The sequence below is a fragment of the Bufo bufo genome, chromosome 10 (assembly GCF_905171765.1).
Source record: "Bufo bufo chromosome 10, aBufBuf1.1, whole genome shotgun sequence".
Taxonomy (NCBI): Eukaryota; Metazoa; Chordata; class Amphibia; order Anura; family Bufonidae; genus Bufo; species Bufo bufo.
The window spans coordinates 37,676,179-37,695,644 of NC_053398.1; the positions used below are offsets into that span (position 1 = coordinate 37,676,179).

At 43.0% G+C, this 19,466-nt stretch overlaps 1 protein-coding gene across 2 annotated transcripts in view; it reads left to right on the top strand.

Moving 5' to 3' along the window:
- LOC120980388 (synaptotagmin-1-like) overlaps window positions 1-19,466 on the top strand; it is a 41,237-nt gene that overhangs the window by 17,054 nt on the left and 4,717 nt on the right. Inside the window, exons 1-4 of one of the 2 annotated variants that reach the window (XM_040409472.1) lie at window positions 8,324-8,370; window positions 8,460-8,614; window positions 10,084-10,247; window positions 18,027-18,122. In XM_040409472.1, the coding sequence (XP_040265406.1) occupies window positions 8,369-8,370; window positions 8,460-8,614; window positions 10,084-10,247; window positions 18,027-18,122 (417 nt within the window). In that variant the 5' untranslated portion in view covers window positions 8,324-8,368. Of the gene's footprint in view, window positions 1-8,323; window positions 8,371-8,459; window positions 8,615-10,083; window positions 10,248-18,026; window positions 18,123-19,466 lie in introns of those variants that run through there. The other variant, XM_040409473.1, reaches the window with a different exon arrangement.

Consider the following 19,466-nt stretch of genomic DNA (forward strand, 5'->3'; position numbering starts at 1 on the left):
GAAAAGTTGTGGATGACGCTCCGAGGCCTCCTGGGACTGTATGCAGCTCATTTCAAGCTGTTTACTGCCAAGCCAGTGTTATTAATCCTAAAGGGACAGTGACATATATGGCGATGGGTAAAGGTATGGCTTCTGATAGTAACAAACAGCCTCTTTCAAAGCAAAACGCACAAAAAGATTTTTTTTAAAGAATTTTTAAAAATGTTTTGAAATTTTTTCATTTTTTGATAGCAAATGCTTGCCATTGTGTAGACACACACACACACCGCCTGGGGTCATGTAATCCTCCATCTTTATTTTTCATCTGTTCTGTCTTCTGATCAGAAAAAGTTTGAGATATTAACCTGAAGCGAATCACCAAAAATTCGGTTTTGACCCAAATTTTTGGGTCATTTGAGTTGAATTCGATAAATATTGAATCTATTCACTCACCACTAGTGATACTATAAGTTCTGTGTTATCTGCCAGTTACAAATTACAATCAGTCTCAACACAAGGGTCTTAAAGGTATCTTCTGACTTTTTCATACTGATCACCTATCCTCTAGAGCGCCGTGGCCTTCCCGCAGCTTAACTTAGACCAGTGATGTCACGTTCATCGATCACATGGCCTAGACGCACTTCAATTTCATTGAAGTGAATGGGCTTGAGATGCGATATCAAGCACAGCCACTACACAATGTACGGCGCTGTGCTTGGTGAGCTGTGAGGAGACACCACAGTCTCTTGAAACAGCCGATTGGCAGGGGTCTCAGGGGTCAGATCAGATACTGATGACCTATCCTGAGCAGGATCTCCCTGATAAACAGTCCCAGTAGAGTACCTCCACATGAACTGTTTCATTTACAAATCAGGTCCAAAAACCCATTCTGATTAAAAGGATTGACTGACCTTTGAAAAAAATAAAATAAAAACAGCAAAAAATGTTATATAATAATAAAAAAATAGTACTTATCCCCTGCAGTAACAACAGATGCTCCGGCGATCCACCTGGTGTTTGTTTACAAGCGGGCAGCACGTGACTGCTGCAGCCAGTCAGTGGTCTCAGCGATCTTGTGCCGTAATCCTGACATTATGGCTTCCATAATGGTGACGCCAGTAATAGATGCATAGAATTTTTTAAGGGGTTTTCTAGGGAATCTATTTTTCTTTTAAAATAGGTTCAGAATGGGTTATAAATAATCAATATTTGCCTTCACCAGCTATTCCGGTGCCACTCCAGTCCCCACTGCTCTCCACTTCCTGGTCCTGGACTCGACACACAGGAAATGGCTTGGACTGTCCAATCACCGGCTGAGGTGGGTCACTGTAGTCACTGATTGGCTGAGCAAGCCAAGCCATTTCCCATGTGTTGAGCCCAGGAGCAGGAAGTAGAGTATTTTTGAACCCATTCCAACTCTGCTTTCTAAAAAAAAAAATATTTCCCGGGAAAATCCCCTTAATAATAAGATGACATACTGTATATAATATCTTCCTGTTGAAAGTGTCTGCTGAAAACAAAACCAACAATCAGTGTTGACTATGGAGTGACATAAATACAAGGAAATAACAGTCTGAGAATTACACATCATACACTAACACAATACACTTTAGCAGAAAGGAATGTGTACTGTTCTGAAAGGGCACTGACGTGAGACTGATTCTTCCAGGTAACAGTACTAAGATCACTGAAACTGGGTAGAAGGGCTGGTGTGTACACATGCCTGGTGCACTTCTGGACAGAGCTGAACGGAAGATGGTAGCTGAGATCCAGAGGTGGGAGCGACGCAGGTCCAGGGTGGTACTGTCTGTTACTGTGTAGACAAAAGGATGAACAGCTCCCCCTAGCAAGAGGACCACCTCATTACACTGAAACCTAGGCACAGATCACCTAGCTGCCCTTAGATACATTTTTGATGCATGTTCTTATACAAATGCATCACTATGAGGGTCATTTATAAATATTTTGACTCCAGCACTCGGCGTAAAAATTGTTGTAAGACACTTGTCACGACCATGGTCATGGTCGTGACTCCTAAACCGCAAGCTGTTGCCTGCGGTCTCGTGTGGTTGTTTCAACCACAGGTGAGGGCCGCTTGTATGTTGCCTCACTTGTGGTTGCCGTTGGCAACATGTTCTTATGATGTTTTGGCAGTATAGCGGCCTGAGCGGTTGCTAGGCAGCTTGCTGTCAAGTGCATGCGGTTGCACCTGACTTGGTGTGTTTGTATGTGTGCACGAGGTTTATTTATGGGTGCACGTCCCCTTTAAGTGGCTGTCTTCCCTTCCCTGGTGTGAGAAGGGTTAATTCCCTTCCTAGACTGTGAGCACTGGGTGTGTCTGTGTGGGTGTGGCTACTTGGGCCTATATAGCCTCTGCTGAGAGCAGTAGTCAGAGGGGTACTTCAGCCATGGTCTGCTGGAGTCATCCTCCTACCTAATACCATCTGCCAGTGAGGGCCACCCTTGTGGTCATAGCAAATGTTTATATGTGATGTTAAGTTATGTTTATGTGGTGTCTGTTATTATTGCAGCTATGGTTCTGACTTCCTGTGTGTTTATGTGTGCTGTGTCCTTTTATGTCTGTGTCTGGACTTCAGCACTTGTGTCCAGGGATCCAGTCAGTGTGTCTGTGGCAGGTAGGGGTGGAAGTCTTTCACTCTCCTGCCATGTCCATAGTCTGTTTATGTTTATATCCCCTTGCAGCTCAGCCAGTTTTAGACTCCTGAGCATGAGCCCTCCTACCTTCAAGGTCGGCTCATGCAGCTAGGAGTCAGGGTCAGATTAGGGATGCGATAGGAGGTGACCTGCTCCCTAATTCTGTGGTCCTGGCAGAGCAGCAACTTACATCTCCTGACATCGCACGGCTGAGGGTTTTCCCCATCCTCAGCCGTGACAACACTTTTGTGAATGCCTGTATAGGCGTTTTTGGGACTCTGACACATTTACTATCTTTTACGCCTGGAAATCAGGTGCTGGAGTCGTTTTTTAAGGGAGCATTCATGAAACAGTATCCCTTTTTTTTTTTTTTTTTTAGGTCCCCCCCCCCCCGTGTTTGTTCCACATTTGGCGGATCAGCGCGTCCTGCCCTTTCGCAAAACGGACAAGAATAGGACATGTTCTATGTACTCTGCTGTCCGCATCTTTTGTGGCCACGTTGAAATGAACGGGCCAGCATCTGGTCCGCAAAAAATGTGGACTGAAACTACGGACGTGTGAATGCCTCGTCATAAATTAGGAGCTTTGGGAAACTGACTGACGTAAAAAGCCGGTGTTTGTAAATGCCGCCCTATAAGGGTGGGTTCACACACAGGTTTTTGCTGGCGGTGTTCAGCATTTTTGTGGTTTTAGTGGTGTTTAGTTTATTTTTTTGTGTGGTAGAAACACCACCCCCAGATGTCAACGGAAGGTCTATACTATATAGACTCTATAGGAAATATGAAGCATAGAACTTACAAGAGTTTATTTTACTTCTGGTATTTTTGTTCATTAGGTGGAGTTGTTTTGTCTTTCTCGCTTTTCTTCAAAAACACAGAATGCTCTATTTCTTGGTATTTTTTCCCCCCCGAGGCATGAAGAAAACAGCTAGTGGACAAACACATTGGGGCCGGGGGTCATTTATCTTGACCTCTAATGCAATTTTTTTGCCGTAAAAAGTTGCACATCTCTGTTGTATGACATTTTAAAGTTTGTGTGCCAAAATTTAGACTCACGTGGTGTTTTTACATTAGGAAGTGGGGGCTGGGCCATCAGCCCCGGCAAATCCGTTGTTTTGTGGTGTACATGACGATTGAAATCTAGTCCAGTCAGAGGCTGGAGTCTATTTCAATCTAAGCAAATGGACTACCGGAGGATGCACCTAATTAGGTGCATCCTTCTGCAGCGCAGGAAGTATCAAAGAAATGGGTAAGATGACTGTTTTTGAGAAATGACCCTCACTGTGTGCAAAAAACACCCCAAAAGTTGCAAAAATGCAGGTTAGGGTGGGTTCGCACTAGCGGTATGCCATTTCGTTATAGGTTCCGTTTATAACGGAATTTGTAGACGGAATGCAAAACGGAAGCCTTTAAAAGGCATTCCGTTTTGCTTCATCCTATTAGAAGTCTATGGGCAGGACGGAAACAAAGTCCTGTCAACAGGAAACCAGACGGATCCATTATGCTTTCCCATAGACTTCTATTAAAGGTTCCCGTTTTGCATTCCGTCTACAAATTCCGTTATATTCTGATATAAGTGGAACCTATAACGGAATGGCATAACACTAGTACAAACCCACCCTTAGGGCTCGTTTACACGACCGTATGGCTTTTTCAGTGTTTTGCGGGCCGTTTTTAACGGATCAGTTTTTCTGTTTTTTGTTCCAGTAGTGTTTCCGGTTCCATTCTGTTTTTCCGTTCCGTTTTTCCGTATGGCACATACAATATACAGTAATTACATAGAAAAAATTGGGCTGGGCATAAAAGTTTCGGAAGACATACGGAGTACATTCCGTATGTGTTCCGTTTTTTTGTGGGACCCATTGACTTGATGGAGCCACGGAACGTGATTTGCGGGCAATAATAGGACATGTTCTATTTTTGAACGGAAAAACGGAAATACGGTAACGGAATGCCTATGGAGAACATTGCGTTTTTTTTTGTGGAACCATTGAAATGGATGGTTCCGTATACGGACCGTATAGGGAACAAAAAAAACGGCCCGTATACGGAACACAAAAGACGTTTGTGTGAACGAGCCCTTATTCTGGTATTTTTACAGACTCCCCCTTAAAAAAAAAAAAAAAAAAGTCCCAGTGCAAATTCATGTGTGTAGGTGCCCATATATTTCCAAAGAGACTGTTTAAAGTAAAATTGTGTGTCAGATGATGATGATGGTGGTTTGAAAAAATAAAATAAAAAAAATAAGAACGGGTAAAAACACCAGTTAATATTTAATGGCATCTAAAGGGTAATTGGTGAATGTAGTAGCACCCAATGCATAGCAGGTGATCTATAGAGACTGTCATTTACTGAGACCGGCTTTTTATGCTGCTCTTAGTTTCCCCCTCTGCGCTGCTGTTAGCATTGTCTAATTTGTGGTGAAGCGTGCGCCATGTCATAAATTAGGCGCATCTGTGGCAGTCCTTGTGCCTGGCGCAAAAACTAGTAGTTTTTAGCTAACATTTACGCCTTTTTCCAGACATAAATATTAGTACATTTGCCAGGGCTAGAGTCCTGGCCCCGTCAGGGCCCCCAACACTCCCCGACCCCGTCACTCCCAACTGGTGGACATGGCATAAAACCGACCAAGAGGACTTGCGACTATTTTACGTCAAGTGCCCCAGTGTGTGTGTTGGAGTCTATTTTCATTTTGTCAAGACATCCCTGTGCCACAGCTGGTCTAATAAATGACTGTAAGGCCGGTTTCAGACAAGCGTGTTCAACACATTAAGACGGTTCGTGCAATGGCTGCATTTCCTGGACCGTCCGCGATTCGACTAACCTGTAATCACTGGATCATTGAGATCTATGATGCTGTGAGTTCCACCTGGACTGCGGGTCTACTGATCTGTACTGAAATGATGCTGTAAGTACAGTACAGGAGACCCGAGGAAATCACAGGCTCATAAATCTCTATTTAGGCCTCAGAGTCATGGTCGAAAATACGGTCGCCACACTGACTGGGGGGAGATTTATCAAAACTGGTGTTGCCCATAGCAACCAATCTGATTTCACCTTTCATTTTTCAGAGCTCCTTTGGAAAATGAAAGGTGGAATCTGATTGGTTGCCAGTTTTCCTTTACACCAGTTTTGATAAAAGACCCCAGCGTGTTTCACTGGCCAAACACGTTTGTCTGAACCCGGCCTTATATATCACACTGATTGCTTCTCAGCGTCAGCGTTTAGAAGGGTTACTTATCAGGAAGATGGCTGATTTTGGTTGTCACAAGAAATGTAAACAGAGGGTTTATAGAGAGAATGACAGAAAGGTGGAGGAATGTGTAAAATTCCTGTAAAGTAAGCACGCAGCAGGGTGTGAGCGGCGGGGCAGGCTGTATGTGCAATAAAAGGAAAGGGCAAACACACAAAGAGGCTGTAAAGGGAGTAGGAGCCTACAGGTGTGCACCGCTGTTCATACAGGAGCCACCCATGGCCCAGTATGGCTTTACTGATGTGCTGAAGGGATTTCCCATCACTGAGCAGTAAAAAATCTAGGGAACCCTCTTATATAGGCCTCTTATCGGTTCTCCGGCCCCGGAATATGCACAGATTCCAGATGATTTACCATTCAGATTGTCATCAGTATTGCTTCAGTATTTCATCAGGATTTATATGCGTATTGCTTCCTTCCTGCATTTTTGATGCACTCCCATAGACTACAGTGGGTGTATTTGGAAGCAAAACTCGGACATGCTGCATATTTCAAACACTGACAGAAATGTTATGCCCTAGCAGTGGATTCCAGGACACAAAATACATGCCATACACGGACTGCAAATACGATCATGTCAAAGAGGCCATACTTTATATTTCAATACCTCACACATTGCATGACAGCCCTTCCCTTAGCTGCAAGCACAGTATCCCAGAAATGGGCAAAACTGCAAATTTTTAGTTTGTAATGTTTTTGACACGCTATGCACTGATAAATCTGCAGTTGGCGTATGGGTGGCACTGGGAATACAGCTAACCACTCCACCCCCTCCCTCTTGATAGCAGTGGGCTGGTCCGACTTCCTGTCAGGGGACAGGATTAAGCTTGGTAAGCCTGGGGTAGAGGGGCACATCCACCTGTCTGCTCCTGCTCCAAGGCCCTTTGGGACTAGAGATCCAGCTCATCTGTGAGGACCACTACTCCAGGGAGACTGCAGGGTCCCAGGCCACAGAAGTTCTTAAGGCACTAAGTTTACAGTCAGCAGAGTGATCAGGACTAAGGCTATGCAGACTCCGCTGCAGGTGAGGGGAAATGTGTTAAGACACCCATCACCACAGTTCTGGACAGGCACACTCAAAAGCTTGCATTTCAAAAGTGGATACTTATAGCCATAAGTGCCAGCTTAATGCTGTTAGCAACATTATCAGGATAGAGAGACTTTTGCTGGCTGGTATACTTAGAGTACTACTGTCTGCCACCATACCTCATCGTCTGGGAACAGAAACTGCACTGTGTGCAAACTACTGCTGGATATACTGTTGCTCTTATTTTGCATTTAGTAAAACGTGATTTTTGTTCTTTTACTTCTGGCCTGATTCCTTGCAATTTTCAATGAACCGATTACCAGGGAGCAACGGCCTGGGGGAGTAAACAGTGACACAACATCTCATCAGGATCACTACCACTCCCATCCTCTGCTCTGGCTCTCCCAGGGGCTCTCTGCACAAGTTGTTACAGTGTGTCGGTGTAGTCCAGGCATGAGAGAGATTTTGTTTTTCTGTGTTCAGCTCACAGGAGATTTCTTTGAAGGATAGGTCATCAATATTAAAATCCCAGAAAACCTCTTTAAAGGGGTCATCTCATCTGAGAAATTGGTGGTTTATCGGGCCCTCGAAAGCGAAGGAGAGCACAACGCACATGGCGACGTGCTCTCCATTGAGTTCTGGAAATAGCTGAGCAAGTGCGCTTGGCTATTTTCAGAAGTAGTCCCATAGAAATGAATGGAGAGTGCACCGCGCAAGCTTGACCACCGCTCCATTCACTTCTATGGAACTGCTGGAGATAGTCGAGTCAGTGCTATCGACAGTCCCATAGAGAGTGACTGTGCATGCGCGGCTGCTATCCATTCACTTTGGGGTCCTGTTCTGGAGATAGAGGTGGGACCCGCACCTATCTAACCTTGGTGACATATCTTAGGGATATGCCACCAATGTCTCAGATGAGATAAACCCTTTAATTATTAAGTATTATAATAATCACCCAATAGTCTGCTTTCCTGGTGAAGAATGGTGGTGAGCTTATAGCAACCGATCAGGTTCCACCTTTCATTTCCGTTTTACAGGCTAGGGCAGCGCTAAAGCCCGCCCATCAGTGCTGGTGACGTCACCGGGCTCACTGCTGGGTGGAAGCCTCCGCCTGGCAGCCCTATGGAGAGCCCGGTTCGTCACCAGAACTCCAGAAAATGCCTTTGCCCTGCGCGATTTAGCGATAAAGGAGAGCATCGGATGCTTAAGTCAGGGGGGCTGCCTGGGTGAAAATGGGGATATGTTCGGGTTCAGCTCTGAACCCGGACATCCCCTTTAAATCCTGAGCATTAGGAATTAAAAAGGAGGCTGGGAACCATACACGGTTCCTGCCTTTCATCCAGTCAGGAAGTTATTTCCTTCCTTTCACTACCAGCTTACTGAATACTTTACATCTTAACTTGGACATAACTTGCAGAAGACGTCTACTGAGATTACTCCAGCTTCTAGGTTATTATGTATGGGCTGTCTATAGTTGTAATCTCTTTTTTTTGTTTGATGATGCTTTTGCATTAGTGTGCATTAACAATACACAATTTTATTTCAGGTTGTGCATATTGGAAGGGGAATTTTTCCTCTATCCAATTACAATAATGTCTAAAAGCACGAACACAACTCACCCAACGTCGGCCACCACCACCCACAGCTCCACCGGCTCAGTGATCCTCGACTGGATTAACAGCATTTTAAACCGCATCCCTTGTGAGTATTACAGTTCAGATGGGTCTTCTGTGTATCTCTCCTAGTATTGGTGTGAAGATATCTCTGTTGATCTGAAATGTATTTACTAATCACTGCAATAATTTATATTTCTGAATAGTAATCTCGTCCATCAGTCTAAAAATGGTAGTCACTAGTCAGCATAGCTAAGATAGCTTTTAAAGGGGTTGTCTGGTTTAGAAAACACATTTTCAGGGGTTCTATTAGAGAATCCGGAAGGTTGGTCCTCTGTTTAGCACTCTCATCTATTAGCCAGTGAATGACTATAAGACACACTTTGGAGGACACAACATATCTCTATGCATTACATGGACATCCCATTGATTTTAATGGGAACAGTGCAATACTTCATTTCCCCTGTTGGTGGCACTGCAGAAAAGTTGGACACTTGCAGCTGGGTCTTCCAAAGTTTAGAGATAATCAATGATCAATTAGAAATGATCAAAAAGGCTTCTTCTAACAAAAGCAGACAACTCCTTTAAGAAAGTGATTGAAAAGTTTGGTCCTCTGTTTAGGACTCTCACCTGTTAGCCAGTGAATAACTACAAGAATGTCTTACACTTTGGAGGACCCATAATCTCTGTGCATTACATGGACAGCCCATTGATTAAAATGGGAACAGTGCAATACTTCATTTTCCCTGTTGGTGGCACTGCAGGGAAGTTTAACACTTGCAGCCACGTCCTCCAAAGATTAGAGATGATCAATGATCAATTAGAGATGATCATAAAGGCTCCTTCTAACAAAAATCAGACAACTCCTTTAAGAAAGTGATTGAAAAGGTTCCTTTTAGGGTTCCTTCTTGTGCCATTTTTATGATACAATTCATCAATTCCTTCCAACACATTCATTCCAGTACCGTGTTGGGCCATCTACACACTTTTTGCTGTGGGATTCTTCTTAATTTTTTAATAATCTGCTGTTGCAGCTGCTCCTCCAAACAGAAGAAGAACAAAAACAAAGAAAAAGAGAAAATCCAACTTAGATCTGAGGTAGCCAGAGACACACCTACTGCCTTCTCATTGGTTGAGACTTCTGCTCTTGCCTCCCCACTGCAGCTCTGCCTCTGCACTTTGAACCTGCAGAGGCAGAGCTGCAATGGGGAGGCGACTTGTGTTTTCAATCTGCAGTGAGGAGGCGAGAGCAGCAACCTTAACCAATGAGCTGGCAGTAGGCGTGTCTCTGGCTACCTCAGACTCCCTGTAGGCACTGTAGCTAAGTTATAGTCACAGATCATAAAACTGCTCTAATGGATCTCATCTAAAAAGTAGTCAAGTAGGTGGATAGAGGTGATCAATGAGGTCTCTTATTATTAAAGGCTGCTTCTTAACAAAAAGCCGACAACTCCTTTAAGAAAGTGATTGAAAAGTTTCCTTTAAGGGTTTCTTCTTGTGCATGGTTGCTATTTTTATGCAATAAGTCATCTATTCCTTCCAACACATTCATTCCAGTACCACGATGGGCCATCTACACATTGTTTGCTGTGGGACTCTTCTTAATTCTTCTGTTAATAATCTGCTGTTGCTGCTGCTGCTGCAAACGGAAGAAGAAAAACAAGAACGATAAGGAGGCACTCAAACTTAAGTCTTTAAAGAACAGCACTGTTGCAAGCATGGTAAGACACAGGTGCACATATTGTATATACATGCATGTGTTTTCAATCTGCAGATTCATATCTGCAGTGGGGAGGCGAGAAAAGTAGCCTCAACCAATGAGGATGCAGTAGGTGTGTCTCTGGCTACCTCAGACTCTCTGTAGGCACTGTAGCTAAGATGTAGTCACAGATCATAGAACTTCTCTAATGGAGCTGATTTTAAAAGCAGCCAAATAGCAAGCAGAAACATATACAGCAGGCAAGCGGCACATCTGTGTACTGTGTTACATATTTTATTAATTATCCATGGTGTTTTACATAGAATTTATATTCTGTGTGCTCATGCTCCTTCAGTTGGCAGTGAGCTGTAGCAGTGCCTCTCAGGCTAGGGCTGTACGAGAACACTGGTCACGGCCAGGATTGCAGAGTAGCGGTGATCCCATAGAAATGAATGGGATCGCAGTGCAAGTGTTGGATTTTTTTTGCGACTCACTCTGCGATCCCATTTATTTCTATGGGATCAAAGATACTCTGCAATCCTGGCTGCGACCAGTGTTGCCATGTAGTCCTAGCCTTATTCTTTAAAAGACACTGCCGACTAATGCACAGTGTTATGTACTGTCAGGGCTCATGCAAAATGAAATGCCCTGTGCTCACACCCATAGACACTTTGTGTGCTGTCATATGATACCTTTGTATGGCATCATATTTTCCCTTAGAAGCAATGCTTCTTCCTTGTGTAGATGGATCATGCCATGAGTTTACTCATGTGGGCATATGTAATTTTCTGGCCACCACATTACATTGCTTTACCACAGGGTTCCATAATATGCTTGTGCACATGTTATAAAGGATGGCAAAGGGTACATTTGCACCTTGGTCCCTACTGTAGGAGTGCACAAAGAGCTCACTGACACATAAGAGAAAAACTGAGCAATATTTCTTGTCCACCGTAGAGTTCAGTTACACCGAATAGTTTTTGTGCGATCTGACACTGATGTACCTTGACCGTGGAGTTCTCCTCTAATCTCTTTGGAACTTGTTCTGGGCTCTTTGGTTACCATTTGAATTATCAGTCTCTTCAATTTATCGTCAATTTTCCTCTTGTGGTCACGTCCAGGGAGTTTGGCTGGAGTCCCATAGACCTTAAAGTTCTGAATAATATGTGCAACTGTAATAACAGGAACATCAAGCTGTTTGGAGATGGTCTTATAGCCTTTACCTTTAACATGCTTGTCTATAATTGTCTTGCTAATCTCCTGAGACAACTCTCTCCTTAGCTTTCTTTGGTCCATGTTCAGTGTGGTGCACACCATGATACCATACAGCGCAGTGACTACTTTTCACCCTTTAAATAGGCAGACTAGTTTGAAGACACCTATGATGCTAATTACAGGACACTACTTAGTTTGATGTATCCCTATGGTCAAATTATTTTCAATCTTTTCTAGGGGTACCATTATTTTTGTCCAGGTCAGGTTCATTAGTCTTATTTTAATTATTCTGTTGAACACAATTCAAATGCAAAGTCTGATTTTCATTAGCTGATTTTCAGTAAATTTTTAATTATTTTTTTTCAGTTACAAGGGTACCAAGGGTTCAAGGGTAGCAACAATCCACGTGTGTGTGTGTGTGTGTATATATATATATATATATATATATATATATATATATATATATATATATATATATATATATAGTTTCCAAAGATGAGGCAGCACTCCAATAGACGTAAAAAAGTGGATCCTTTATTCCCCTCTGTGCGACGTTTCAACCGTCTCAATGCGGTCTTTCTCAAGCATAACAAAATGGTGTCATCAAGGGGTATATATACCCACAATACATTGCAAATAATGAACGTGACAATTATATAATCTTTAAGACAATAAAGCATAAACAGTACAATCTATGGTGTACAAAAACCCCAAGTGTTATATAGCCAAGTGGTCTACATTGCATAATATTTATCATAGTGCAATACAGTGTACACTGTATTGCACTATGATAAATATTATGCAATGTAGACCACTTGGCTATATAACACTTGGGGTTTTTGTACACCATAGATTGTACTGTTTATGCTTTATTGTCTTAAAGATTATATAATTGTCACGTTCATTATTTGCAATGTATTGTGGGTATATATACCCCTTGATGACACCATTTTGTTATGCTTGAGAAAGACCGCATTGAGACGGTTGAAACGTCGCACAGAGGGGAATAAAGGATCCACTTTTTTACGTCTATTGGAGTGCTGCCTCATCTTTGGAAACTATACTTATTCATAGCCGTCTTAGCCTGCGGCTGAGAGGACTTGCACCCACTGTTTTTTGGTCTTGTGCTGCTGAGCTTTGTTTTTGGTTTCTATATATATATATATATATATATATACACAGGGGTTTTGGCAGCACTACTGATCCCATAATGGGAAAAATATTGAAGGTACCTTTAAAGGTTGTGGTGCACGCAGATGGGGATCCTGGCCAGTTGTCCCAACGTCTAGGAATGCATATATATATATATATATATATATATATATATATATACACACATACAGTGGATATAAAAAGTCTACACACCCCTGTTAAACTGTCAGTAATGTGATGTAAAAAAATGAGACAAAGATAAATCATTTCAGAACTTTTTCCACCTTTAATGTGACCTATAAACTGTACAACTCAATTGAAAAACAAACTAAAATCTTTTAGGTGGAGAGAAGAAAAAAATAAAAATAATGTGGTTGCATAAGTGTGCACACCCTGGGGATGTAGCTGTGTTCAGAATTAAGCAATGACATTCAAAATTATGTTAAATAGGAGTCAGCATACACCTGCCATCATTTAAAGGGCCTCTGATTAACCCCAAATAAAGTTCAGCTGCTCTAGTTGGTCTTTCCTGAAATTTTCTCAGTCGCATCCCACAGCAAAAGTCATGGTCCACAGAGAGCTTCCAAAGCATCAGAGGGATCTCATTGTTAGAAGGTATCAGTCAGGAGAAGGGTGCAAAAGAATTTCCAAGGCAGATTAGAAATACCATGGAACACAGCGAAGACCGTCATCATCAAGTGGAGAAAATATGGCACAACAGTGACATTACCAAGAATTGGACGTCCCTCCAAAATTGATGAAAAGACGAGAAGAAAACTGGTCTGGGAGGCTACCAAGAGGCCTACAGCAACATTAAAGGAGTACTGGCTGTGTGGTACATGTGACAACAATCTCCCGTATTCTTCATATGTCTGGGCTATGGGGTAGAGTGTCAAGACGAAAGCCTTTTCTTACCAAAAAAAACATCCAAGCCAGGCTACTAGGCTCTGATGAAACCAAGGTTGAACTTTTTGGCCATAATTCCAAAAGATATGTTTGGCGCAAAAACAACACTGCACATCACCAAAAGAACACCATCCCCACAGTGAAGCATGGTGGTGGCAGCATCATGCCAAGGGGCTGTTTTTCTTCAGCTGAAACTGGGGCCTTAGTTAAGCTAGAGGGAATTATGAACAGTTCCAAATACCAGTCAATATTGGCACAAAACCTTCAGGCTTCTGCTAGAAAGCTGAACATGAAGAGGAACTTCATCTTTCAGCATGACAACGACCCAAAGCATACATCCAAATCAACCAAGGAATGGCTTCACCAGAAGAAGATTAAAGTTTTGGAATGGCCCAGCCAGAGCCCAGACCTGAATCTGATTATAAAATCTGTGGGGTGATCTGAAGAGGGCTGTGCCCAGGAGATGCCCTCGTAATCTGACAGATTTGGAGTGTTTTTGCCAAGAAGAGTGGGCAAATCTTGCCAAGTCAAAATGTGCCATGCTGATAGACTCATACCCAAAAAGACTGAGTGCTGTAATAAAATCAAAAGGTGCTTCAACAAAGTATTAGTTTAAGGGTGTGCACACTTATGCAACCATATTATTTAATTTTTTTATATTTTTTCTTCCCTCTACCTAAAAGATTTCAGTTTGTTTTTCAATTGAGTTGTACAGTTTATAGGTCACATTAAAGGTGGAAAAAGTTTTGAAATGATTTATCTTTGTCTCATTTTTTTTACATCACAGAAACCTGACATTTTAACAGGGGTGTGTAGACTTTTTATATCCACTGTATATATACCATGAAACTGTGGGCAAGCAGGTGGGAGTTAGCGCAGGCTGGCAGCAGAGGTTAGGCTCCATTCACACGTCCGCAATTGTGTGGAACGGGTGCGGACCCATTCATTCTCTATGGGGACGGAATGGATGCGGACAGCACACAGTGTGCTGTCCGCATTCGCATTTCCGGAGCGCGCCGTCGATCTTCCGGTCCGCAACTACGGAACACATCCTATTCTTGTCCGCAATTGCAGACAAGAATAGGGATTTCTATGGGGGTGCCGGCCGGGTGAATTGCGGATCCACAATACACTACAGATGTGTGAATGGACCCTTAGCCTTCAGTGAAGCCTCCAGGCTGCGCATACATCATGGCACTAAGCAACACCTGACAGTTGGGCGGGCTGGTGGCTTCACTAAATGCTAAATAATGCCAGCCCGGCAGCCCACACTTCCATTATGTACTACACTATCGTTGGGCAGGCTGGCGGCTTCTCTGTATGCGCTGTACTGCCGCCAGCCCGCACGTCCTTCACTCACCACAGCCAGAGCAGCAGGAGGATCCCCTTTTTCTCTGTGCTGCCTGGCCATCCAGCTGATTGGTGGTGAGCGCGTCCTGCTCTCCCCCCGCCTCCACCAATCAGCTCCCTACATTTCTCCCGCCATATGAGCTCTCCCCTGTCCCGGTACTGTAGATTGCTGCCTAAGTCTCTTGGTGAGGACAGCTCAGGGGCAATATATATACGGTACCCTAATGAAAAATAAAATGTGTGCCAAATATGACTATAACCCCCCTCATCCATAGAAATCCACCCATGTACTGTAGTATATGGGTGGATTCCTATGGATGAGGGGGGTTATCGTCATATTTAATATAGACACATGCCAATTACAGAACAGTCCCTGGACAGTATTTATTTTAAATATGACTATAACCCTCATCATCCATAGGAATCCCCCCATATACTGCAGTACATGGGTGCATATGGATGAGGGGGGTTATAGTCATATTTACCGTAATATAAACACTGTCCGTGGACTGTTCTGTAATTGGCATGTGTCTATATTAAATATGACGATAACCCCCCTCATCCATAGGAATCCACCCATGTACTGCAGTACATGGGTGGATTCCTATGGATGAGAGGGGTTATACGGTAGTCATATCAGTTACTGTAAGACAATATTGGTACAGTCCATGAACAGTGTTCATATTTAATCTGACTATAACTCCCCTCATCCTTAAGAATACACCAATGTACAGTACCTGCAGTACATCAGTATATTATTTATGATTATGGGGGTTATAATCACATAACAGTGTCATCCACAGATTCTCCCATAACAGTGTCATCCACAGATTCTCCCATAACAGTGTCATCCACAGATTCTCCCATAACAGTATCATCCACAGATCCCCCATAACAGTGTGTCATCCACAGATTCCCCATAACAGTATCATCCACAGATTCCCCCATAACAGTGTCATCCACAGATCCCCCATAACAGTGTCATCCACAGATCCCCCATAACAGTGCCATCCACAGATTCCCCCATAACAGTGTCATCCACAGATTCCCCCATAACAGTGTCATCCACAGATTCCCCCATAACAGTGTCATCCACAGATTCCCCCATAACAGTGTCATCCACAGATTCCCCCATAACAGTGTCATCCACAGATTCCCCCATAACAGTGTCATCCACAGATTCCCCCATAACAGTGTCATCCACAGATCCCCCATAACAGTGTCATCCACAGATCCCCCATAACAGTGTCATCCACAGATTCCCCCATACCAGTGTCATCTACAGATCCCCATAACAGTGTTATCCACAATCCCCCATAACAGTGTCATCCACAGATTCCCCCATAACAGTGTCATCTACAGATCCCCCATAACAGTGTCACCCACAGATCCCCCATAACAGTGTCATCTACAGATCCCCCATAACAGTGTCATCCACAGATCCCCCATAACAGTGTCATCCACAGATTCCCCCATAACAGTGTCATCCACAGATTCCCCCATAACAGTGTCATCCACAGAACCCCCATAACAGTGCGTCATCCCCAGATCCCCCATACCAGTTTCATCCATTGATATCCTCAGCTAGTGTCCCCATGACTATGAAGGACACAATGCTGACAGTTCTTTTACTACTGTATTTTTTGTTGTTGTAGCAAAACTACCGTACTGTAGTCTCCTGCTGCGTCTAAATTTAGAAAGATGTCAAAGCAGAAAAGTCTTTCATATAAGATCACTTTTAAACTGGAGTCGATAAAATAGGCCAAAGAACATGGAAACAGGGCTGCTGAGACATTTCGGGCCGCCTCCAACAGAAAAAATTATATGGGAGTGGAGGAAACAGGAGGATCAGCTGCAAAAAGCAGATAAAAGCAAACACACTTTTCGTGGGCGTACTGCAAAATGGCCACAGATTAATGTGGAAATGAAAGAGTGGATCACACGTCACAAAAACAATGGCTTCTCAGTATCTACAAAAATGATCATATATGAAGCCAAGCGTCTAGCTGCAGAGATAGGTATTGATGAGTCCACTGGATCCCCATCATGGTGCTACAGATTCATGAAGAGATGAGGCCTTACTATGTGCACCAAAACTAGATTTGTGCAAAAAATGCCAAAAGAATAAGATTCTTTCTTTTCACAAATATGTGCTGGATGCAAGAAAGAAAAATGGCTATGAAATAGGCCAAATTGGGAATATGGATGAAGTCCCATTAACCTTTGATGTTCCATCGAACAGGACCGTTGATGTCAGAGGTGCAAAAACCGTAACGGTGAAGACCTCAGGACACAAGAAAACCCTTTACACAGTTGTGTTGTCCTGCTGCGCAGACGGGACTAAACTGCCACCAATGCTGATTTTCAAGAGGAAGAACATGCCAAAACAGGCGATTCCAAGAGGCGTAATTGTGCATGTACACAACAAAGGGTGGATGGACGAGAATGGCATGAGAATATGGGTTGTCAAAGTGTGGTCCAAACACCCTGGAGGGCTTCTGAAAAAAAAAACGGCCCTACTTGTGCTTGACCAGTTTAGGGCACATATCAGTGAACCCACAAAAAATAGATTCAAGGACGTTGACACTCATCTAGCGGTGATTCCTGGGGGCTTACCAGCCAGCTGCAGCCTCTGGATGTGTCAATCAACAAGCCATTTAAGGTTTTTATGCAAGAGGAGTGGAATAAATGGATGGCTGCTGGGAATCACGATTTTACACCCAGTGGACGGATGAAAAGGCCCATTATCACCCAAGTCTGCGAGTGGGTGAAGTCTTCATGGCAGTCAGTGAAGGATGAAACGGTTCTAAAATCCTTCAAAAAATGTGGCATCAGTAATGCCTTGGACGGTTCCTAGAATGGTGTCCTGTATGAAGACACCAGTGATAATGATACCACTGATAGTGAGCCACTGAGCTTGAGTTCGGACAGTAGTGAGGACTATTTGGGGTTTCCAGATGACTAGAGGTGTATTGTTCTAAATCTTGCCTCATCTGTTACCATTACGTACTAACTGATTGTATTTTATATGCGTTCTTAGAGTAATTGAGTGTGTTTTATTTTATATGTCTATTAATAAAATGTATGATTCTGCATAAGTGAGTGTGCCCAGTATACTTTTTATCATTATATATATATATATATAGATATAATGCCATATTGTCTTGTCATATTCTAGGTCCAGCCAGATGTAGAAGGTCTTATAGGATCAAAGGAAAATGATTACCGTGGACGACTGCAATATTCTGTGGAGTATAACTTTCAGAGAGAGGAGGTATCAGATTTGACATCTTTTACAAAAATTTCAAATTAGGTAATGATGAATGTAGAATTCACAGCAAACAACTTTCCCAGACTGGAAAAAAAATACTTGCTGCATTTCACAGTATCCACCTCCATGCCACGGATTACCTGGGAGAGATCAATGAAGATCCAAGACTGCTGAATCAGAGCAAACTTCAAATCTTAAAGGGGGTTGTCTCACTTCAGAAAAATGACATTTATCATGTACAGAAAGTTAATACACGGCGCTTACTAATGTATTGCGATTGTTCATATTGGCTCCTTTGGTGGCTTGATAGCTTTTTCAGTCACGTTATACACTGCTCATTTCCAGGGGTGCTGCAACATTAGCCAGGGTGCTGAATGCCTGTGCAAGCTCCCACGGAACCGGCCACCAGAGAGGCCAGTGCTTTTTCCTAAAGTGTGCAAGGACGACCACGACTGATGGCCTGCAGGGTGGATGTAAGTGTATAATGAGATGGAAAAATGAATCAAGCCAGCACAGGAGGCCATATGGACAATCACAATACATTAGTAAGTGCCTTGTATAAACTTTCTCTACATGATAAATGCCATTTGCTAAAGTTAGACAACTACTTTAAGGAGGTCTTTTGTATGGGCAGCATAAACTCAGTATGACACATAAATGTCGTTATGTGGCTTCCTCGCATCATTTTTAAATTGGTTCATAAGGTAGGGCTTCACTTTGGCTTTTGCCTATTACAGTAAATGATTGCATTTTGCTATGATAAGCCAGCATTTACAGATCAGTGAAGGTGATCCGATCTCTGGGATCTCCATTGATCTCTAGAACAAAGAAGCTGTGTCCCCTTTGGCTTGCACTGCTTCTAAGTGCCTTGTGAGAACTGCAACTCAGCCCAACTTAAGTACCTGCACTTTACCAGGTTGGAACTGGTGCTGTGTAGGGTAGAAAAAAGACCCAGGGGCCCATTATGATGTCCTAGTCAACAGCAGGGCTTCCAGTGGTTGGATGCCAACCAATGCATAAGCAATAGTATAGCATAGCCATAGCTCAGTGTAATGAAAAATCACTTCAATGGTAAAAGAAATGTTGATGTCTGACTGTAATCTATGCTCCTCAGTTTGGAACTTCAGGTCTCCAGGTAGAAGCTCTTACGGCCATCCAGTCAAGTATTGTAAAGGCATCAGTCACAGTTCTCAGACAATTGGCATCTACAGAAGAAAAAGTTCAATCAGGCAGATGTTACTGATTTAGAACTGGAGAAGTGATGTGATCTTCAGACTGGATATGAATTCTCATTCCAGAATGAAGATTTCAGGTAGTAATGAATGGGCGTTTTTACAGGGTGTTTTT